Below are 23,998 nucleotides of genomic sequence, written 5' to 3'. Positions count from 1 at the left end.
GAGTTGTTTTTGCTCTCCATCTGTATGCTAATGGAGATGTCTTAATCTTGTCACCCTTGTCAGGAGGGGTCTAGGTGTGTCTCCCAACGCCCTTCATTGCTCTCTGCAAGTTTTTTTCCCCTCTGATGGATTTTGGTTTAAGCAGAGATGGGGGCGGGGGGGTGTCTTTCAAGAGTCAGGCTGGATACTGCACCCTGGTTACCCAAGAACACAGAGGTGTCTGGTATTAGCACCCGACCCTGACACAGCACAAGGGCCAGGCCTGCCCCAGAAATACCCTAGGGCCCTGCTCCTCCATGCCAAGCATACTTGATGTAGGCTGGCAGGCGCAGCCCAGCAGGATCCCAAGTGTGGAAGGGCTTAGTGTGGAGAGATAGGGTTCTTTGTGGGGCAGTCTGGGCACGGGCGGCTTGCTGGGGGAGGATCTGGATGAATAGGGGCTCATTGGGGGCAGTTCTGGGTGCAGAGGCAATGGGACTGTGCAGTGGGGTCCAGATGAAGGTGGTTGGGGCTCAGCAGGGGGGTCTGGATGTACAGGGCTCTGCGGAGGGGGATCCAGGTTCTGTCTTGGTGGGGCTCACTAGGGTGCGGGTCTGGGTGGGCTAGTCGGGTGGTCCAAGTGCAGGTGAAGTGGGGCTTGTTGGGGTGGGGGTTTGAATGAGCGGATTGGTCTGGGTTCAAGGGTGGGGTCCAGATGCAGAGGGTGAGGCTTGGCGGGGTGTGGGTTCAGGTTTAGGGGGTTCTGGGGCAGGGGGTGAGGCTTGATGGGGCGATCTGGATATGAGGTGGGTCCAGATGCACGGGAGTTGGGTGGATGGGGGAGCAGCTCCCTGTAGAGGGATCCCTCCCCCCTATGGCTGAGAAAGAAAGTGTGGGGGGAGTTGCGGAGTTTCCTGCAGCCAGCGAGGTTGCTGGGGATGGGTCTGACCCAGCCCTGGTTGCTACTTGTAGGGGAAGAGGAAGTCCTGTCCTGCCCAGCCCAGCCGGGACTAGCTGTTGAGCCTTGCATAGGGTAAGAGCCACTGTCTGGGGCATCACCAGCCCCATTCTGCCTCTTTCTCCCCCCTGGCTGCTCCAGATGTCCGAAACAACACACCCACGCTGCTGGAGAGCGGCGCATGATTATTTTTGCGGCTTCCCTTTGCTTCCCTATCAGAAAGTCAGTCATTTTTCTGCAGGGAAGCAAATAATTCTGCGCGCACACAGTGGTGCAAAATTCCCCAGGAGTAAACTAGAATAGGTCAAAACTTCTCAAATTTCAAAGGTGGGTGGGGGAAAGAAAGTGGTTGAAAATTCACAAAATGGTTAACCAGCCAGCCTTCAAAACATAAAATATTTAGGAAAAAATTATGAAAAAAACATTTTGAAAACAATAAACAGCTTATATACATACCTGTTTTACCAGATATAACCCATCTTCCACATGGAGAAACTGGTAGGTTTCAGAGTCTTTCAAATCCCATTAGTTGAGGTTCTGTGGCCTGCAATGTGCAGGAACTCAGACTAGATGGGTGGGGGGACGACAAACTTTTTAGCCTGAGGGCCACATCTGGGTATGGAAATTATATGGTGGGCCATGAATGCTGACGAAATTGGGATTGGGGTGCAGGAGGGGGTGATGGCTCAGAGGTTGGGCTAGAAATGAGGAGTTCAGGGTGCAGGAGGGGGCTCCAGGTTGAGGTGGGGGAGTAGAGCGCGGGGTGGGGTGAGGGCTCCAGCTGGGGGTGCGGGCTCTGGAGTGGGGCTGGGGATGAGGAGTTCGGGGTGCAGGAGGTGCCCCGGGCTGGGATTGAGGGGTTTGGAGGGCGGTAGGGGGATCAGGGTTGGGGTGTGGGGAGAGACTCGGGTGCAGGCTCCAGGCAGCGCTTACCTTAAGCGGCTCCTGGAAGCAGCAGTCATGTCCCCACTCTGGCTTCTACACGGAGCTGCGGCCAGGCAGCTCTGCGTGCTGCCCTGTCCACAGGCGCCACCCCTGCAGCTCCCATTGGCTGCAGTTCCCAGCAATGGGAGCTGCGGGGGCAGGGTGTGGAGCGGAGGCCCCTGGCTGCCCCTACACATAGGAGCCGGAACGGGGCTATGCCGCCGCTTTCGGGAGCGGCGTGGCACGGCCCCGAACCCCGCTTCCCGGCTGGAGCGGCGGAGCAGAGCAAATGCCATACCCTGCTCCCCAACGGGAGCTCGAGGGCTGGCTTAAAACGGTTGGTGGGCTGGATTTGGCCTGCAGGCCATAGTTTGCCCATCCCTGGACTAGATGATCACTATGATCCTTCTGGTCTTAAAGTCTATGAGGACTTGGGAGCAGAGTGCAAAATGGGAGTGGGGCTTTTCAGAACCTTCTCTCCTCCTCCTCCTCTGACTTCGTCGCATGTGGGGAACATTTGATGGTAGGCCTAAGATGAAAACACCACTTTGGTATATGTTCTTATTCTTTTAATGGGAATTTGGTTTTATCTTAACTAAAATGTATTTCGTTTCAGGAAAATTATATTCTATGAATGTTTGGCATCAATTTTTGCTGTTTAAGCTGGCACCAATGTAAATGAGGGCAGATTTGGCCCTTGAACTTTACTTTTGTGTAAACTTTTTTATTTTAAATATTAAGATGAGCCTAACACACTACTGTGAAAATCAGTCTGATCGATTAAATTTGGTATAAGATAGGTTCACTTTTTTTCCCTCTTTTTCTTTTGTTTACAGATGGTTAAGCTTCAAGAGGTATTTAAGACCTTTTATCTTGGAAAACACAGTGGTCGAAAGCTTCAGTGGCAGACCACTTTAGGGCATGCTGTCTTGAAAGCAGAATTTAAGGAAGTATGTTTGCTTATTTAATGCTTAATCATCTGCTTTTAAATAAAATAACTTATTTGGCATCTCTTGCTTTTTTAAGCAGTACATTAATAAAACAATTTTTTTGCAGAGAAGACTAGAATCTAACAATAGTCTATATTAACTATTATAAAAGTTTGTTTTCTTTGCCATTTATTTAGAATGTGGTATTTTAGTTAAACATGTTAAAACTCCAGTGTGAAACGTATTTCAGCAGTGACTGTTGTGGGCAGTAAGAAGTCTCATTTATTGATGAAGAGAAGCCTGTAGCAGGCAGGAAACTAAAAGATTGGGGTGGAAATTTTTTTAATAGTATTTTGAAGGAACTAGTGATTGAATATTAGCTTTAGCTATTACAAAGCCATGCTGAAAAGTATCAGTGGTATAAGTTAATGAATGTGGTTAAATTTAAATGCTTTTGAATTATTAAAGTATTAAATAACTGAAATGTTTCTTAACATAGCTTTTGTTCTATGTCATGAGATATCTTCATCAGTAACATAACCTCATTGTACACAGACACTGTACTCTCATGTTAATGATGACTAATTATAAATGCAAACTTTAGAGCCATGGGATCATGTCAAGTTAAGATGACTGACAAGTTTGTAATTGACAACAGACTTAAAATGTTGTTTGTGCATGGAGATCTTGAATTATTAATCTCCTTCCCATTGCCTAATTTTACAAATGCCACACTTCTGTTAACGCTGTTGCTGCAGAATTGCATGAATTAGAGAATTTGTTCATGTTCTGTCAAGTTTTATCTGACACTGATATCTTTCATGTTAGTTTGCTTATCTCTGTTAAACAACACCTTGGGTAAAATTCTGGCCTCATTTAAGTCAATGAGAGTTTTGCTATTGACTTCATTGAAGTCAGGATTTCACTCACTGTGGGTACCTAGAAGAAAATGCTGTTAGGTGAATACTGGGCTATGCAAGTAACCTGTTAGTGCACTACACTACCAATATAATGTCCAGGGTTGTTTAGGCTTTGGTTGGGTTGTTGGGTTTTTTTGGGGTTGGGGTGTGTGTGTGTGTGTGTGTGTGTGTAATTTGTCTTGCTATTGTTACATTTCCTTGGCACCACATTCTAGGATACATAAGCAGGCAGCAAAATCCTTTTAAATACACATTTCTCTTAATCTAGAAGCTATTTGATAAATAATTTATAGATCGTACAACTTGTTATCAGAGTTGTTTTTGAAGTTTGGCACTGTATAGAATACTGTTGATACTCTAAATGTTGTACACAACTCTAGAAATCATTTAGTTACTTGTGGTTTTTTTGTTCCCTTTGTAGGGAAAGAAAGAGTTTCATGTGTCACTCTTCCAGACATTAGTGCTGCTTATGTTTAATGAAGGAGGTGAATTTATTTTTGAAGAAATTAAAATGGCTACTGGTGTAGGTATGAAAACTTACTTCATGCATTCATTATTTTCTTTCATTTGAATAGCTTCTAAATATGACTTTGGATGTAAAAGTCTAATTTTAAGTACAGCAGAACGTTACTAATTTCAGTAACTTGCAATGGCTATTAAGACACTTTTGTGAATCAGCGAGTATGTAAATACTAAAAAGATAAACAAAATATACTTCCACTACTTTTTAGATAACATTGATACTTCATAAATGTATTAGTAAATGATCTGTAGTATATTTTGTAAAACTGATGCATTCTTGCTAACAAGACCTCACTACAACTTTTTTAATTCTTTGAGAAGTAGAGACTCCATTTTTGTGTGTGCAGATTATTAAGGTTCTATTGTAGTTTCAAGTATCATACTTTAAAATGACCTTTTTATAACAATTGCATTAGTTTTGGTTTGGAGAAGGGGTTTTGAATTAATATCCTTGCGTGATTGTCCATGTGTATTCCGCTTCTGGTGTGCATGAGCACAAGATCAATTTTTTTTTTTTTTTTTTTTTTTAAACCAGTGCCTGTTGAGACTGTGCCTGTAGCCCCCACACCCTCTGGCACTCCATAGCTGAGGGCATAAAGGGCAGAGCAGCTGCAACCCCCTTCCAGTTACTTTTTACTACCCAGGGCAGCAAGATGGAACCTCTACACTGTCCGCATCTCTGCGTGAGAAGACAAGCTCTTCAGCTTCCGAGATATTCCCAGTACCAGATCCCCTGGATATGGTGCAGTTGAAATCCCCAGGATTCAAATCCTTTTCCTCTTGTGAGGTAGCTATTCCTATCAATCCTGGACACTCCATGTGCTGCTTCTGCCTCTATGAAGCATATACACAGGATAAATGCTTGATATGTTTCTCTTTTTCAAAGAGGACACACAAAGAAAGGGAATCCTGCCAAAACTTTTTCTCTTGGAGAGATGCGTAAGGGCATTATCTGAGCCTGAGAAGAAGACAACAGCCAAACTAGACTAGTCTCTGTGAGTGGTCCAGTAAGTCTCGGGTCTACCTTGAACTTCAGGGCTCACTTGTTGACAAGAGAGAGCTTCTAACCCAGCCTCAGTTCAATCTTCTGAGGAGAGAGGGAGGAAAGAATACTGGTTTCATTGGAGAGAGAGATTTCCCTCAGCAGCACTGAATAAATCCAAACTAGGGGGCAGTTCAGGGCTCAGATTAAATAATGCTGATGTCTCGGCACCATTTTGTCATCAGATGACCTCAGCACTGCTTTTGGAGCCTGTTTCTGACTCCTCCAATACTGATCGATTGACCACAAAACACCCAGCATTGATACACCCGGCACTGACATCCAACACCTTACCTTGGCACTAGAGTGCTCCATACCAGCATTCATAGCACCCACCACACTACCGGCTGATCTGAAGGACAAGCTCTCAGTCCTGATGAGATTCGCAATACTGATTGACTTGACAGTAGCCAATCTGCTGGAGCCACCATTGCAGACAACTACTAGGAAACTCCTAGCCCTTGTGCTATCTGGATCCACCATCTCAATTCCTGCACAGGATACCCTTGGGCCCTAAACCCATTGTGGTATCTTCCTTCTCTCCATACCCCTAGTTTAAGCAATAATGGCCATGCTGAGCCTGTTTGGGGATGCCAGCCAGCCAGTAGAAAGAGCTTCATTGGTTCTCCCACCTCCAAAGCCAGGTCTGTGTCCCCTCTTAATCCATCTCAGGAAGGTCAGCTGGTCTACTATACATCTCAACATCAGTACCAGGACATAGGCTGGACATCTGTCTCACATAGACCACCCTGCTCTATCTCAACAGTGATATTGTCATCTTCGCTTTGACACTGTCCCCCTTTTGTCTGGCAGTGCTGAAACAAACTATCTGATCTTCCAGGAGCTTCTCCAACAAATGGCAGTTACCCTGGAAATTGCAGTAGAGAGAATGCAGGAAAGGTCACCCTAACGTCTGCATCCTGTGTTCCTTGGGCTCTGGTAGATTGGCAATGCCAATAAATGAAGCCTTGCTGAAACCAGCAAGAGACCTATGATAGACCCCAGCTTCAGTGGAACCCACTTCAAATAAGGCAGATAGCTGCTACCAAGTCCCCTCAAAGGAGTTTGGTTACTTCTATAATGACCCCGCATCTGGGTCCTTGGTGGTTACAGGCATCCCTGAGAGGTCCAAACAACAGGGACCATCCAAAATGACACCATGGAACAAGGACCTGAAGAAACTTGAGTTCTTTGGCAGCAAGGCGTGTTCCTCAGGCTAGCTTACAAATGCCCATATTGAGCTACCAAGCATTCCTGGCTAAATAGAACTTATTGAATGGGGACCAAATGTCAGAGTTCAGAAGTCTCACAGGATCACAAGTGGTAGTAAGTTGCCCTTGATGCCTCAGACACAGCGATTACAGTAACTCTTCACTTAAAGTCATCCTGATTAACGTTGTTTTGTTACGTTGCTGATCAATTAGGGAACATGCTCGTTTAAAATTATGCAATGCTCCCTTCTGACATCGTTTGGCAGCTGTCTGCTTTGTCCCTGCTTGCAGGAAGAGCAGTCCGTTGCAGCTAGCTGGTGGGGGCTTGGAACCAGGGTGGACCGGCAGCCCCCCCATCAGCTCCCTGCTCCCCTAAGTTCCCTGGGCAGCAGCTGCCCAGCAGGCTATCAGTTGCTGGCAGCTCAGCTGTCCCTCCCCCCATTGCCATGTGCTGCTCCTGCCCTCTGCCTTGGAGCTGCTCCCTGAGACTCCTGCTTGCTGTGCGGGGGGTGGGGAGAGGGGAGGAAGAGGAGGGCTGTCAGGGTGTCCCCCTCCCCCCGCTCCTGTACCCCGCTTACCCCATCTTCCATAGAGGGCGGGTACACACGACAGGGTTCAGGACGGAGGGAGCTTGCTGGCAGCAACTGCGGTCTCAGCAAGCTGATCTAATTAACAAGGTAGTGTACTTAAGAGTAGGGTCACCGTACTTAAAGGGGAAATGCGCCTCTCTCTCTCTCTCACTCACTCACTGTCTCTGTCTCTGTCTGCAATGCTGTCTCCCCTCCCTCCATTCCTGCTGCCTTGTCGAGTGTGAGAGTTAACCCTTGAGAGCTCAACCAATTGCTAGTTCATCGTTAGCAGTAAGGCATTTCCTGGAAAATATCCCACCCTCTGACTCTTCCACCTCAACCAAGCTTCACAATCATCATCACTGTGTACCAGTATTAAATTGTTTGTTTAAAACTTATACTCTATGTGAGTGTGTGTATATTATATATAAAAAAAATATAGTCCTTTGTCTAGTGAAAAAAATTTTCCTGGAACCTAACCCCCTCATTTACATTAATTCTTATGGGGAAATTGGATTCACTTAACATCGTTTCGCTTAAAGTCGCATTTTTCAGGAACATAACTACAGCCTTAAGTGAGGAGTTACTGTACTATGCATAGAGCCTCTTGGTTGCAGTCGTCCAATATTCCAAAGAAGTTCTAAACAACCACTGAGGACCTGTTCTTCAAAGGCTGCGACCTTTTCAATATCCATACAAAAGATCTTCATACTTTAATGCAGGGGTCGGCAACCTATGGCACGCATGCCGATTTTTAGTGGCACGATTTTTAATGGAGTCCCGGCAGGCAGCAGTGTGCAATTAAAAATCCTGCCCAGCCTGGCCCCGCCCGTTCTTCTCCGCCCTCTGCCCCCACCCTCTGCGGGGTCAGGGGGCAGAAGCTTGGTCCTGCCGGCTCCCCTGCCTCTTCCCATAGTGTGCAAGGTTCCTGCCCCTCCTCCGCCTCTCTGTCCCTCCCTCCCTGCCGGCTGATCAGCTGATGGTCCTTGTGAGGGAGGGGGTCAGGAAGGAGCAGAGTCAGTGTGCTCGCTGCTCCCGGCAGAGGCAGAGAAGAAGCAGGGGCAGGGCCTTGGGGAAGGGGGGGGTGGAATAGGGGCATATCCCCTCCAGCCCCCTGCCCTGCCCCCCCCCCCGACCCGAGCCCTGTGCCCTGCACACACCTCAGGCCCCTGCCCTGAGCCCTGTACCCCCCTCATACACACCCAGCCCTCTGCTTGACTCCTTCACCCCTCCCCGCGACCCCAGCCCTGACACCTGCACCCCCTCACATGCCCCCAGCTCTCTGCCCTGACTCTTGCACCTCCCCACATACCTAGCCCCCCACACCCCATGCACCCCCCACATCCCCACCCCCACCCTGAGCACCAAACGGGAGCTCCTGCACTCCCCCCACATTCCCACTGCACCCCTTGCACCAAATGGGAGCTGCCCAGGTAAGTGCCCCACACTTAAACCTCCTGCCCCAATCCTGAGCCCCCTCCCTCATTCTAGCTTCACCCCCAGCCCTGTGCTCAGTGCACTCCCACCTTCAGCTCAGTGCAGAGAGAGGACGAGAATGGGCCAGAACTAGGGAGAAGGTAGGTACCCACTGTATGTGGGCAGGGCCAGGACCCCAGACGGGCAGCGGGCTGAGCAGGTCCGGCAGCCGGGACCCCAGCTGGCAGGAGCCGGCAGATGGAACCCCTGAGCGGCAGTGGGCTGAGCCGCTCAGCCCACTCCTGTCCTGGGGTCCTGGCTGCCGGCCCCGCACAGCTCGCTGCTGGTCTGGGGTTCTGGCTGCCGGACCCTTGCCAGCTAGGGTCCCGGCCACAGGCCCTGCTCAGCCCACTGCCGGCCTAGGTGAACAGAACCCCAGACCAGCAGCGGGCTGAGTGGGCCGGCGGCATAAGATCAACATTTTAATTTAATTTTAAATGAAGCTTCTTAAACATTTTGAAAACCTTGTTTATTTTACAATACAACAATAGTTGAGGGAGGGATAGCTCAGTGGTTTGAGCATTGGCCTGCTAAACCCAGGGTTGTGAGTTCAATCCTTGAGGGGGCCACTTAGAGATCTGGGGTAAAATCAGTACTTGGTCCTGCTAGTGAAGGCAGGGGGTGGACTCAATGAGGTTTAAAGGTCCCTTCCAGTTCTAGAGGATAGAATATCTCCATTAATTTATTTATTAGTTGTATAATATATAGACATATATAGAGAGACCTTCTAAAAAACGTTAAAATGTATTACAGGCACGCAAAACCTTAAATTAAAATGAGTAAATGAAGACTCGGCACACCACTTCTGAAAGATTGCCGACCCTTGCTTTAAAGGATGCAAGGGCCACCTTATATTCTTTGGGGTTCTAAGCTCCGGCTTCCAGGACAAAGCAATACAGGTCACAGAATTACCCCAACCCAAAACAATCTTCTTCCTATTACTATCCCCAACATACACACTTTTTCAGCTTCCTATCAACAGGTTGATGGTACAGTCGAGAGTTGCATAGCACTGTAGAATATTTTCCTCTCCCGTCATTTGAGAACAATCTGTTTGTTTGTTTTTCAAGGAAGCCTGAAACAGATAACTGTGGATCAGTGGGTCCTGGAAATCATGAACAAAGGGTACTCCATCCAGATTCAGACCCCTCTTACAAGATACTGCTAAGGAGGGAAGTAGACTCCCTTCTGCAACTCATAGTAATGGGAAATGTGAGTGTGGGATTCCAGGCCGTGAGGGTTCATTCACATTACTACTTAATCCCAAAGAAGAAAGGGGGATGGCATTCCATTCTGGACCTCAACAAATACATCCATTGTTTCAAGTTCAGAATTGGAACACTAGCTTTTTATAATTCCTACTTTAGATCCTCAAGAGTGGTTTGTGGCTCTTCATTTTGGATAACTATTTCCATATTGCAGTTCATCCAGCCCACAGGAAATACCTCACATTCCAGGTTACTGTCAATATAAAGTGCTTCCTTCCGGCCTCCACACAGTTCCAGAATATTCACCAAGAACCTAGCAGTGGCATCTCACCTAAGGAGACAAGATGTGTAATAAATCTACCCATACTTCAACTGGTTGATTTGGGGCAGTCACCTCAACAAGTGATCACTCCATCCATTTGGAACTCTTCGCTACTCTGGGTTTGAGACAGTGGCCTATGCCAGGTGCTTCAAAGAGAATGAACAGACCAGTGATCATCAAGTGATCCATCCCCTGTCACCCCATCCCAGCTTCTGGGAGACAGAGGCTCTGGACACCATTCTCAACTTTACTGAGCAACTCGAGGGTTATCCAGACATCAGTCAGGACATTTCTCAGGCTCATGGGACAAATGGCCTCCTGCACTAAGTAATGCAGTTTGCCAGACTTCAGTTATCCTCCATGCAAGTATGGTTATGACCAGTTTATCTACCCAGCAGACACCTCATAGATATGACAGTCATGGTCTCTCAAGAAGCCCTCTCCTTGTTAGCTTGATGGAAGGACGCTCTACGTGTGCACAGCAGAGTGCCATTCTTACTGCCTCTATCCACTAAACAGCTGGTGACTAGATGCATCCATTCTTGGAAGGGGAGCTCACCTGGACCATTTTAAGATGCAGGGACTGTCCCCCACAAGAAGTAAATCTCCACATAATAACCTAGAGCTAAGAGCTGTTAACCAAGTCTGCCTGGCATTCCTACCCACCGTATTCTGAGGAACCACAATCCAAGTACTGAAGGACAATACTACAGCAATGTACTACATTGGTAAGCAGGGAGGGGCACTCTCATTACCTCTCTGCCAGGAAGCAATCCATCTCTGAGACTGGTGTATCAGCTTCCAAGTAACACCTTTTGGCCTTACATCTTTCATGCTTGCAGAACACCCTAGCAGATCAGTTCTGCACACGATACACAAACATAAGTGTTCAGTCAAGAACGCATTTCCGCAAGACAGCTACATCTACAAGTGGGGATGCCCAAGGATAGACCTGTTTGCCATAGACTAGAACAAGAAATGCCAAGTATTTTGGTCTAGAGGAGGGTCTGGCCTTCCGCATTCCCTGTATTTTGGGAATCCTATTTACCCACTCATTCCACTGATACAGAGGATCCTGAGAAAGCTCAAACAGGATGATAATGACAATGTCAGCATGGCCCAGACAGTTCTGGTAGTCTGAGCTGATGAGCCTGTCAACACAGCCCCCAATCACACTTGTGGTTCAGCCAGATGTAATCATACAAACTGAAGGCCAGATCCTACACTCAAACCCAGCATCACTGCACCTCGCAGCTTGATGCTGGCTGGCTAACAGCCACAGACAGAATCTACTCTGTGAAAGTCCAGAATGTTTCGGCTTGTAGCAGAAATGATTCCATTCGAGTAACTTATTCAGCTAAATTGAAGAGGTTCTTTTTTGGGCAATGCAGAAGCACCTACTCCCACTAGAAAACCCAGTAGCAACTATTACTTGCTGGCCCTAATGCATTTAGGACTCTCCATTACTTCTATGGAAGTCCATATGATGGCAGTTTCTGCTCATTTTCCTATTGAAGATCTGTCTTCACACCCAACAGTTGCTAGGTTCCTCAAGAGCTTCAGGTCTTTCCTCTAGTCCAAAAGACCCTGTCCCTCTGGAAACTCACTGTGGTATTATCAGGGTTAGTGAGGCCTCCCCCTGAAACTTTTTTATTTACCTGCTCTTTATACTACCTGTCTATGAAGACCACCTTTTTAGTGGCTAAAACCTCATCCAGAAAAATAGGACCGATCCAAGCCCTCATAGCAGGACCCTTGTATACAGAATTCCATAAGGGCAAAGTGACATTAGGACCTCACCCAAAGTTCTTTCCTAAAGTTGTCTCAGATTTTCACCTGAATCAGGTGATCCACCTGCCAGTTTTCTTTCCCAATCCTTGTGCTAATCCACCTGCCAGTTTTCTTTCCCAATCCTTGTGCTAATCCAGGGGAAGTTAAATTTCACTTTAGATGTTGTTGGGATTCTCTCATTTGGACAGAACAAGACCATTTGGGAGCTTGCCTAGACTGTTTCTGGCCTTTGCTGAGGGGATGAAAAGTCAGCCTATATCCACCTAAAGACTATCTAAATGAAACTCGGACTGTCTTGCTCTATGAGTGTGTGTTTGAACTCACCTATGCCGATAGGAGCCATTCCACCAGAGCTCCAGCAGCCTCTGCTGCTTCTCTAATAAGAATCCCAGTATCTGAGATTTGCAGAGCAGCTACCTGGAATTCTGTCCACATCTTTTCCCAGCACTACTTCTTGGTATAGGACTCCCGGTCTTGCACACACTTTGACAGAGCTGTCTTACAGACATTTTTTTAGTAGACTGTGATCACCCACTTTCAGAACATATCACTGCTTGTGAGTCACCAGAAGTAGACATATGGACATCACTGGAAGAAGAGTAGAGTCGTTACTTTGAAGAACCAGTTACTATAGTGTAAGTATGTTGTCCACATGTACGCCATGACTCGTATGCCTTATCTGCTAGTTTGCAGCCCTATATCAGCTGGATTCTGTTTTGGTGAAGAGTGGTTGCAGCCACTCCCCCTTTACATCCTCTTCTGTGCAGCACCAGAGAGGCTATGTCTGGACAGCAATGTAAGCCTAAGGTTAGTGGGACTCAAGTCAGCTGACGTGTGTCAGGGAACCCTGGGCTTTAGCATCTACACTGTATTTTAACCCTAGATTAAGAATTTTCTGATCCGTGCTCAAACCTAGGACTCGAAGTCCACACTGTAGTGCACAAACCTGAGTCAAAGTAACCCTATCCCAGTAACCCTATGCCTAGCGCCCCCACCCCCAGTGTTGACACTCTAGCCCTTTAAATGTGTAGCACTGTGGACAAACTCTGTTGCCCACACTGTTTCCTAACTACGGTGGTGGTATTAATGGTACTCGGGTCCCCTTAAGGAGCACATGAGTACATAAATGGCATAAATAGCTCCTTTGGTGGCTGTCTCAGTAGAACTGCAGTTTGAGAAGGCTTTCTACTGAACTACTATCTAATCTGAGAATTGGGCTCTCCAGCTCTAAGCTGAGTCATATTGGCAGGAAAATGCACATGCGCATCTGTTCTGAGGATAATCAGAACATCTGTCTCTCCAGGACTGTCAAACTATTAAAATGAAACTTGCCATTCTTAATTTTTAAAGTGGGAAGTCTGTTTGTTTTGAAGTGTGACATAAAATGAAGGTATCAGAGGAATGAACACACACACACTGGCTGCTGCCAGCTGCAGAGTAATGAAGTGCATGCCCAGAGCTTGGGGTGCAGTGTACTCCAGCAACCCCTGAGGATCCTGTCCCTGCTCCTGCCGCACCCTGGGAAACAGGGATAATGGATCCCAAAGAGACTGCGGGAAAGTTTGGGGGTTGGCTCCCACTCACCACCCTCACAGTGCACGCTGCCTGGCCGTCCCTGCCACACAGCCGCAGGTAGGGCAGGGGGGACCCAGGAGCAAGGGCCACTGCGCTGGCTGCCTGCAGTATTGCTCCTCTGCTGCCAGGAACTCTGGGATATATCTGGAGGACTTCTGGGACCTAAGTCAAGCTGGTGCCACATACCCACAGGAAACTAATAGGGCTCAGATCCTAGGTCCCAGCTTAATCCAGGCTTGGACCTTGGGTCTGAGCCCTGGGTTAACACATTTGCAGTATGGATACAATGGGTGTTTGGCTTGAGCCTGGTTTCAGATCTGGGCTTAAATTGCTGTGTAGACTTACCCGGAGTGTAGTGTACTGGGCACAGCTGTGACTTCAACAGACACTGCTATTCAAAAACAATCTAATTTTCTGTGCCTAGGATGTATACACCCCAGAAGTGGAATTACATGTGGACAATATATCTTGAAGAACCACAGCTAATGGAGAGTAACCATTCTTTATAGTGCTTCAAATATAGTGCTTCAAAAATATAAAGCATATAGGTGCTTACTGTTTAATTATTGCAATCTAATATTTTTGTAAATTTAATATCTTTGTAAATAATTGTCCATCCCTCCCTTACATCAAAAGAAGGAATAAAAAGGGTTTTCTTTGGCCTGGTCCACACTAACCCCCCACTTCGAACTAAGATGCGCAACTTCAGCTATGTGAATAACGTAGCTGAAGTCGAAGTACCTTAGTTCGAACTTACCGCGGGTCCAGATGCGGCAGGCAGGCTCCCCCGTCGACTCCGCGTACTCCTCTCGCGGAGCAGGAGTACCGGCGTTGACGGCGAGCACTTCCGGGATCGATTTATCGCGTCTAGACAAGACGCGATAAATCGAACCCAGAAGATCGATTGCTTACCGCCGGACCCAGAGGTAAGTATAGCCGTACCCTTAATGGTGGTGGTGCACGAATGTGAAAACTAAACTAATAGGGCTAATTTTAGACCTAATAATGTTAGCATTTTACTCAATTCTTCCAATGCACTTCAGCACTAGCTTGCAAAACCTTTGCTATTTCAGTTCACAGGTCTACACGCAGTGCTATCTTAACACATTTTATTGTGATTTTTATATTTCAGGTAATGGTATTCAAGAGATTAGGCAGAGAACAACAAAATGTACATTCACTTTGAAATTTTCAGGACTTTAACAAAAGTCTTCACAAAGTTTAATGTTTAGTGTATTAATATGTTTGTTTTGCCTAACACCAAAGTTGCTTTTGACTTTGTGCTTTACATATTAAGATTCATTATGTCATTCCTTGGTTTTTAGTTCTTCCATATTGTATTGTTTTTAGTGCATAAATGTTTTCCTGGTAGCATGAACAGCTGTCCACTTTTTCTTTTAACATAATATTCACCTTAGAACATACTCATATCACAGTACCCAATGATGAAGCACGGAGTGACACAATTTACTTTTTAAATCTCTTAAGTCTCCAAGTACATTCTTGTCTGATCTTTAAAAAACGCCAGAGTCCTGTGGCACCTTATAGAATAACAGATGTATTGGAGCATAAGCTTTCGTGGGTAAATACCCACTTCGTCAGACACATGCACCCACGAAAGCTTATGCTCCAATACGTTTGGTAGTCTATAAGGTGCCACAGGACTTGTTGTCGCTTTTTACAGATCCAGACTAACATGGCTACCCCTCTGACACTGGCCTGATCTTCGGTTTTTTGGATTGTAAACTCCTTGAGGCTGGGGCCACGTCTTTGTTCATGTCTTGTACAATGTTGAAATACTGTTAGTTCTTACATATAAGTAAGATATGCAGGATTGGGCCTTTAAAGTTGTGAATTACATTGCATAATTAGGAATGAGTTGGAAGAAATTATAGCAATATACTTCAGAAAAGGAGGAATGTTCTAAATTGTATTTATAAATTAACAATTTCATATTTCAAATTTCTAGTCAGCTTTTTATTGTATTTTTAACCTGTTTACAGAGGACAGTGAATTGCGAAGAACCTTGCAGTCTTTGGCCTGTGGGAAAGCACGAGTATTGATTAAAAATCCAAAAGGCAAGGATGTAGAAGATGGAGACAAATTCATTTTTAATGGTGACTTCAAGCATAAATTGTTTAGAATAAAGATCAACCAAATACAGATGAAAGAAACAGTATGTATTAAAATACTCTTACTCTTTGCATCTATTTTGATTACAATACTGATACTATGCCTTGCTTACCTATATGTCCTGGCTGAGTTGACACAGTCTCTGCATTTTCAGCAATATTTTTCTCATCCTGGGAGGCGAGAAATATTTCTAGTCTCATTGGTAGTCGGTTTGTGTCCTAAATTGGTATGATCTCACATACCTTTCAATACATCTTAACTGTTTGGACAGTGCAGTTGAAGTATTGACATTACATTAATTGAACAGAACAAAAGTAATGCTGTTAACATATCAACTGTTTTTATTTGGAAAGAAGAGAGTTATTGAAATAATTATCATCCCCTCTGTTGCTGTGAATATCTTTGGGAATGGATTCCAATTCTTGGGGTCAGCATGATTGATGTGTTTAATTAGCATGTCCAATTGTTTTCTTTGCCATTAACATACAGAACTCCTTGAAACGTACAGTCCTGGAATGATTCTCTATTTCAGAAGGTCCATATACATTAAGGTTCCATAAAAACCTCATCTGTATTGATGTATTTTTTAATTAAAGAAATAGTGTTGTTGTTTTTATTGTAGTTTGGTTTATCAAGTTAACATTTTATAAGAAGTATGTGAATTTGCTTTGCATATGCTTAATTTGTATCCTTAGTTTCCTTTAACAGCATCAGAACATCCCAGAGCCCAGGTTTTAAGTGTGCGTGCTTGTCTGTCAGAAAGAGAAGAATAAATGAATATTGTTTCCTTCCACACATTACTTGTATATTTCCCTAAAGCTTAACCAAACACTCAGACAGAAAAATTGGCAATGAAAGATGGCTTGATGCATGTTGTTTTGTCCTTTAGGTTGAAGAACAGGTTAGCACAACTGAAAGAGTGTTTCAAGATAGACAATATCAGATTGATGCTGCTATTGTACGAATAATGAAGATGAGAAAGACGCTCTGCCATAACCTTCTTGTTTCTGAATTGTATAATCAGCTGAAATTTCCAGTAAAGGTAAGTGAACTTAATTTCCTTTCAATCCATACTAGAATTTTTTAAAATACCTGGTTCTTCGAGTGCTCACTCATGTTCATTCCATATTAGATGTATGTGCTCGCCACATGCACTGGTGCTGGAAGCTTTTCCTTCAGTGGTATCCATAGGGGACCGGCTCTGGTGCCCCCGGAGCGGCGCACACATGCTGCAGTATAAGGGGCGCTGCTGGCCCATCCCACCCTCAGTTCCTTCTTGCCGCCAGTGATGGTCCTGGAACGTCTGCTGCTTTGGCTAGCATTTTTTTTTCGTTCAGTGTTTCTTCTGAATGTTTCCTGTAAAATAGTTGTAAAATAATTAATAGTTCCCTTAGTGTTAGTTCTCGTTTAGCGGTCCCGAATGGGACTCAGCCTAGGTACGGGGCATGTCCCGGTCTCCAGGCTTTAAGCCCTGTGATCATTGTAAGCAGCCTATGCCCATCAGCAACCCACACGCTAGTTGTTTGAGGTGTCTAGGTGAAGGACACATAAGCGACAGGTGTCACATCTGTAAATCCTTCAAACCCCGAACAAAAATGGAGAGAGACATCCGTCTCAGGGCGCTCCTGATGGAGTCAGCACTGACCCTGGCACCAGAGCAGAGGTCCGACTCAGCCTTGAGCACCATAGCGTCAGTGTGGAGTGCCCCACCGGTGCCATCTTTGAGCCAGCACCGATCCCCCTCCCCTGCTCCAATCAAGAAGCTGAAGATAACCACAAGGGGAAGATTCTTCCCCCCTCCCCCTTCCATAAGGAAAACGACAGGGCTAGAGGAGAGCCAAGACCCGTGCTAAGTGGCTCGATGCCTCCATCGATCATGGTCACCTGCCAGTGAACACTCCACCTCCAGCTGTGGAACTGAGCAGGAGTCCTTGACTGCAGGACAAACACTGGCAGTATGTCCACATCGTCGGCACCACAACCAACCCCTTGGGCCCAAAGCCGGTGGCCTGGTACCCCTGGAACCCATGGGGATTTTCCCAGCCCTCGCAGACAGTCCGCTCGGAGGTGGGGGCCTCAGATAGGCCATTGGCCCCAGCATCCCGCTATCCACCAGAGGTGGAGACCCCAGAAGGCAGAACTTCCCAGGCCCATGAGCAGACAGGGAAACAGCCTGCTGGACCATCAGGCGACATTGTCGTCGTCTTCATTGTCGCTGGACGAAGCCATCACAGGTACCCTTCACTCAATTCCACAAGTTGATGCTAAGGATCATGAACTACTGAAGAGGAACTACTACATCCTCTGCTCCACGGCAGCTGCCCCTACAGGAATCAAAAATTATTAATGCCCTGTGGCAAACCCCCTCTTCCCTGCCCCCATTTTGAAAAGGGCTGAACGTAAATACTTTGTGCCAGCTAAAGGCCAGGAGTATCTCTACACCCTCCCAGCCCCAAACTCTCTCGTACTTGAGGCTGTTAATCAAAGGGAGAGGCAGGGGCAACCCGGGCCTACACCCAAAAATAAAGACTCGAAGAGACTGGATCTGTTTGGGTGAAAGATTTATTCATCTTCCAGCCTTCAGTTGAGAATGGCCAACCACCAAGCCCTCCTTGGCTGCTCCGATTACAACATGTGGCAGGCAATGACCAAGTTCAAGGCTTCGCTTCCCGAAGGGTCCAAGAAGGAATTCTGGACAGTACTCGAAGAGGGCACCACTGTGGCCAGGTTGGCCCTCCAGACAGCTTCAGATGCGGCTGACTGTGGCTTGCACCATGGCCTCGGCCATCTCCATGCAGCAATCATCCTGGCTGCTCCTCTAGGGTCTGTCGACAGAGGCTTAGCCGTCAGTGCTGGACGTTCCCTTCGGCAGGCCCTGTTTGCAGAACAGACAGATAGTAAGCTGTATGGGCTCAAGGACTCCCTCACTACCCTGAAAACTCTAGGGCTGTACGCCCCTGTTTAAGTCTGTAAGCGGTTCAAACCACAGCCAATCCCGGCAGGAGCCACCCCACAAAAAGAGCAGGGGCTACAAATGCCGCCTGAGGCACCCATCCCCTCCCTCCGTCCAAGCAGGGGAGCAAGTGGGTATTTTTAGGGTGAACCCAACGGCAACCTGCCAGACTATACCCCGGATCTATCTTTCCTGCCTTTCTCCACCCGAATTTCTCTTTTCCTCCTGGCATGGACCACCATAATCTCGGACCGCTGGGTCCTCAGTACAGTGCCGCAGGGTTATATCCTACAGTTACTGTCTCCACCCCCCTTCACCGTCCCTCTTCAGGGATCCCTTTCACGAGAGTCTCCTCACGCAGGAGGTAGAAGGGTTGCTGCAGCTGGGTGCGGTGGAAGAGGTTCCCTGTGAGTACAGGAACAAGGGGTTCTATTCCCGGCACTTCTTAATCCCAAAAGCCAAGGGTGATCTACCCCCCATCCTGGACCTACAAGACCTCAACAAATACCTAAAGAAGTTGAGGTTCCGCATGGTCTCCCTGGCCTCCTCCATCCAGGAGACTGGTATGCCACCCTCGACTTGAAGTACTTCCATATAGCGATATTCCAAGGACACAGGTGCTTTCTACGCTTCATGGTGGGATCGGACCACTACCAGTTTGCGGTCCTCCCTTTCGGCCTAGCAACAGCACCAAGGGTGTTTACCAAGTGCATGTCAGTGGTAGCAGCTTACCTCAGGCATTGGAGTATATAGATCTACTCGTACCTCGATGACTGACTGGCTGGTCAAAGGTCAATCCAGGTCCCAACCCAGGCCGATCCTGGGCCTGCTGGTAAACGACAAAAAGTCAACGTTAGTTCCAGTGCAGAGGATAGAGTTCATCGGCGCAGTGCTAGACTCCACCTGCGCCAGAGCGTTTCTGCCACAGGAGAGGTTCCAAGCATTGGTGGACCTCTGCATGGGAGTCTGTGTTCCCCCAGGCCACGGCTAGGGTTTGTCTGCGCCTGCTGGGACACATGGCAGCATGTACGTATGTCGTCCACCATGCCAGCCTCTGGGTGCAACACTTACAGCAGTGGCTGGTGACTGTCTATTCCTAGTCCAGAGATCACCTGGAAAAGGTCGTTATCATCCCGCTGACTATACTTACCTTGCTGCAATGGTGGACGGACTCCAGGGCGGTCCTGGAAGGAGTTCCATTCGACAGCCCTTGTCACTGTATCAAGCTGATATAGGACGCCTCAGACCTAGGCTGGGGAGCGCATCTTGGCAACCTTCAGACCCAGGGCGTGTAGTCCCCAGAGGAGATGATGATGTTTATATACATCATCGAGCTCAGAGCGGTTAGGTTGGCCTGTGGAGTCTTTGTACCACACTTGGCGGGCAAGGGGGTGAGTGTGTTGACAGACAATATGACCTCGACATTCAACATCAACAGGCAAGAGTGAGTGCACTCGTCAGCTCTCTATCAAGAGGCTCTCTGATTGTGGGATTTCTGAATCAAGCATGTAATCCACTTGTAGGCCTATCACCTCCCCGGTGTCAGGAATACGCTGGCAGATCACTTCAGCAGATCCTTTTTCTCTCACCACAAGTGGTTGCTCCATCCGGATGTAGCCCAGAAACTCTTCCAGAGGTGGGGAACTCCCCAGGTGGATCTGCTTGCCACCAGTCAGAACAGGAAATGCCATCACTTCTGTTCCCTATAGGGTCTGGGCAAGGACTCCCTCTCCAACACCTTCCATCTGTCATGGGCGGGGGGACTGATGTACGCGTTTCCACCAATCCCGCTCATCAGCAGAGTCCTGTCAAAGATCAAGAGAGACAAGGCCCAAGTAGTCATGATCGCCCCAGTGTGGCCTCACCACCATTGGATCGGCATGCTGATGGACATGATGGTGTCCGCTCCCTGGAGCCTTCCCATCTGCTCTCACAGGATCGCAGGCATTTCTGACACCCCAATTTTGCCCCCCTCCACGTCACAGCGTCCACGCCATGTGGTTGAACCCAGAGGAGCAGGCCTGCTCTAACGAGGTCCAGCAAATCCTCCTGAATAGCAGGAAGCCTTCCACTAGAGTGACCTACCTGGCCAAGTGGATGAGGTTCTCCCACTGGGCGTCCGAGTGTAGCATTCTCCAATGCGCTCCTCCTTACAATCTATCTTAGATTACCTGCTCCATCTTAAGAACCAGAGGCTGGCCCAGTCTTCTGTCAAGGTGCAGCTTGCGACTATCTCCGCTTTCCACCCACAGATCCAAAAGGTATTCTCATGACGACATGTTGGTCTGATTCCTGAGAGGTCTCGAGAGGCTCCTCCCACCGGCCTGAGTCCCTGTCCCACAGTGAGACCTTAACTTGGTTCTTTCTAAGCTCATGGGCCCAACTTTTGAGCCTATGGGCTCCTGCTCCCTCTCCCACCTGTCATGGAATGTCGCTTTCCTTGTAGCCATAACATCCGCGAGACGAGTGTTGGAACTTAAAGCTCTGACGTTGAAGCCACCGTACACAGTGTTCTATAAGGACAAAGTTCAACTGTGACCCCATCCGGCCTTTCTGCTGAAGGTGGTGTCTTCCTTCCATGTTAACCAGAACATCTTCCTCCTGGTGTTTTGTCCCAGCTCACATACCGCTAATAAGGAAAGGAGGCTGCATGCCCTGGACATCAGACGTGCCCTCGCATTTTATCTGGAGCATACCAAGCCCTTCTGCAGGTCGACCCAGTTCTTCATCGTGACAGTGGAGAGGATGAAGGGCCTTCCAGTGTCCTTGCAGAGGATTTCCAACTGGATCACCACCTACATCTGGACCTGTTACGAGCTGGCACAGGTCCCACCGCCGCTGATTGTGAGGGCCCACTCAACCAGAGCTCAGGCATTCTCGGCGGCCTTCCTGGCGCATGTCCCTATACAGGACATTTTCAGAGCTGCGACATGGTCTTCAGTTCACATGTTCACAGCGCACTAGGCCCTTGCTCAGCAGGCCAGAGATGACATTGGGTTCGGCAGAGCTATGTTGCAATCTACATGTCTGTGAACTCCTACCTGCCTCCATTGGCATTGCTTGGGAGTCACCTAATATGGAATGGACATAAGCAAGCACTCAAAGAAGAAAAGACAGTTACCTTTTCCATAACAGGTGTTCAAGATGTGTTGCTCATGTCCATTCCATGACCCGCTCTCCTTCCCCACTGTCGGAGTTTCCAGCAAGAAGGAACTGAGGGTGGGAGAAGCCAGCAGGGCCCCTTGTGCGTGCTGCTCCATTGGGCGGCAGAGCCAGTCCCCTACGGATACCACTGAGGGAAAATCTTCCAGCACCGGTGTATGTGGTGAGCGCACACACTTAATATGGAATGGACATGAGCAACACATCTTGAAGAACACCAGTTATGGAAAAGATAATTGTCTTTTTCATTAATTTTTCTATTTTCTATCCTTCTAAAAGATGAGAAAATAAGGAAATAGTGTAGGATTTAATGGTTGAATCAAAATCAAAGATTCAAATGTTAAAATATGTTTTCTTTAACAATGGGGGGGGAAGTCAACAGGTTTTATCAGGAGTTATATAACAAAATGCATTTATAGATATAGATATATAGAAATGCATTTTTAATTTGATGTATTTTGTTATACAATTTACAGTGCCAATTTTTAAAATAAAGATTACTGTCCTCATTTTACTATAGTGGGATTGAAAATAAGTTTTTTATATTTCATTTATATTACTAAACATAATACCAATTTGATCTTTTCTTATAGCCTGGAGACTTGAAAAAAAGGATTGAATCTCTCATAGATAGAGACTATATGGAGAGAGACAAAGACAACCCCAACCAATACCACTATGTTGCATAATGGGAGAGAACTTTTTTTTTCTAAGAAGACACCAGAATCATGTATTCAGGACTTTAAATACCTATGCTGTTTGCAGACTTTACTTTTAGCAGATCCTCAAGTTGATGTATACTATTCAACCAGCTGCATGCACTGGTGTGGATGAGAAGCAAAGGAAATGTTTCTTCGATCATCCTTGTCAAGACTCCTTAGTGATTTTTAAATGGCACATTTTTTATTTCTTTTAGTTCTTCCATTTGTTCTTTTGAGTTCTTCAAGATATGTTTATTCTACTTTGTTTAAAATTAACTTTTGAAGTTGGAAGGGAAGGTAAAAAAATACTCTTTTTTTCTGGCTTATTTATGTATGTGTTCATGAGTGCACATCCATAAAGACCCTTAATGCTGCATTCTTTAGCTACAAAAAATCACTCTGGTATCTTTTAAAATCCCTTTTAATTAATTAACACTTGTGTACAAACATTCAGTGAATTCTTGAAATTATACAACATGATACTGTTATATTCATGTTTTTTAATTTTCTTTCAAAATAGTTCTAAACTTCAGTCTGGTTTGGATAAATCAGGTTTTGAAGTGAAATCTTTGAAGTGCCAAGAGGACAACTGTGTTAAAATGTCTGTAGTGAGCTGTCTGATTACTTAGCTAAGGTATTCATTTGTGGAATTTTTTGCTCTAGGGCAAGTGATTTGTATCACTGTTTATGTAAAACTTCAGTATAATTTAGTTTTGTCTTTAGAGACAAATATAGGATAATTACTGTACAGTGCACTCAACACAAGAAGAGAAAAGATTTCAAAGGCTTTACAGTCTCGATGTTGTGAAAGCATAGATTTTTGTCTTGAGAGAGTATGGATTTTGTGAGTTCCCTATTACATATTGTATATATGTAAGTTGATTTGAATTAAAGAATGAAGGACATGTAGATCTGTTAGATAATTGTAACTATAAGGAAGATACTTTTTTGTGGTAATATTTACAAACCTGTTTTATTTTACAGGATTTGCATAATGGTGTTTCATTCTGATTAAAAGCTACCAAAGGAGTTTTGATCATGGCCTAATGAGAATTTAAGCAATATTTTCTTGAAAATCACTTACTAAATTTATATAATATGACTTTTGTGCATAAATTATAAGTCCACGACCCCTTCTTAAGTATCCATTGCTAAAAGCTGACATCTTCTGGGTTTCCATATTAAAGTCCTCATTCTGTCATCTGGTCTCATGAATTGTATTGCATTCTTTGAATTATTTTTATTCCTTTTCCTCTGTGTTAGAAACCAAACCCCCTATCATATGTTTAGTACAACAGATGTATTTAAAAGCTATTTAATATTGTAATTTAATGTAGACTTATATTTTAACTTGCTTTAATATTTAAATCTTTAGTTAATTCAAATAAAATCTCATTGATATGTATTAAATATTAATTTCTTAGCCACCATGTGAATTTGGCACTTAATCTCAATCTGTCATTGAAGATTAATTAATAGACCTAACCTTTAATTAATTGATTTATTCCCTATTCACATTACAACCAGCCAAAGTCAGTTTGCTAAAACATACTGCTGTTTTTTGTGTTTTAAAATAAAAAGCTTTATGTAATAAACACACAAGTGTAACGGGGCAGAGGTTTC

The 23,998-nt window shown here is 45.9% G+C and overlaps 1 protein-coding gene and 1 long non-coding RNA gene across 4 annotated transcripts in view; one reads left to right on the top strand and one right to left on the bottom strand.

The window, feature by feature from the left end:
• CUL4A (cullin 4A) overlaps positions 1-23,404 on the top strand; it is an 86,366-nt gene extending 62,962 nt beyond the window's left edge. The window contains exons 16-20 of the mRNA XM_034758128.1: positions 2,698-2,811; positions 4,132-4,237; positions 15,430-15,602; positions 16,449-16,601; positions 22,268-23,404. Of these exons, the coding sequence (XP_034614019.1) occupies positions 2,698-2,811; positions 4,132-4,237; positions 15,430-15,602; positions 16,449-16,601; positions 22,268-22,363 (642 nt within the window). The 3' untranslated portion in view covers positions 22,364-23,404. The remainder of the gene's footprint in view (positions 1-2,697; positions 2,812-4,131; positions 4,238-15,429; positions 15,603-16,448; positions 16,602-22,267) is intronic.
• On the bottom strand, positions 18,106-22,269 carry LOC117870781. Of its 3 annotated transcripts, XR_004644035.1 has the most exons (3): positions 19,663-22,269; positions 19,245-19,341; positions 18,106-18,434 (listed from the first exon to the last, which is right to left on the bottom strand). It is a non-coding gene; the product is annotated as an uncharacterized LOC117870781 (long non-coding RNA). The 3 variants fall into 3 exon arrangements; XR_004644034.1 differs by having other exon boundaries at positions 18,106-19,341; XR_004644036.1 differs by having other exon boundaries at positions 18,106-19,338.
• Positions 23,405-23,998: the final 594 nt, after the last annotated feature.

This window comes from Trachemys scripta, chromosome 1 (genome assembly GCF_013100865.1).
Source record: "Trachemys scripta elegans isolate TJP31775 chromosome 1, CAS_Tse_1.0, whole genome shotgun sequence".
NCBI classification, from domain to species: domain Eukaryota; kingdom Metazoa; phylum Chordata; order Testudines; family Emydidae; genus Trachemys; species Trachemys scripta.
Note: the sequence above shows the minus strand (reverse complement) of the source record. Positions and strands in the feature narration are given on the sequence as shown.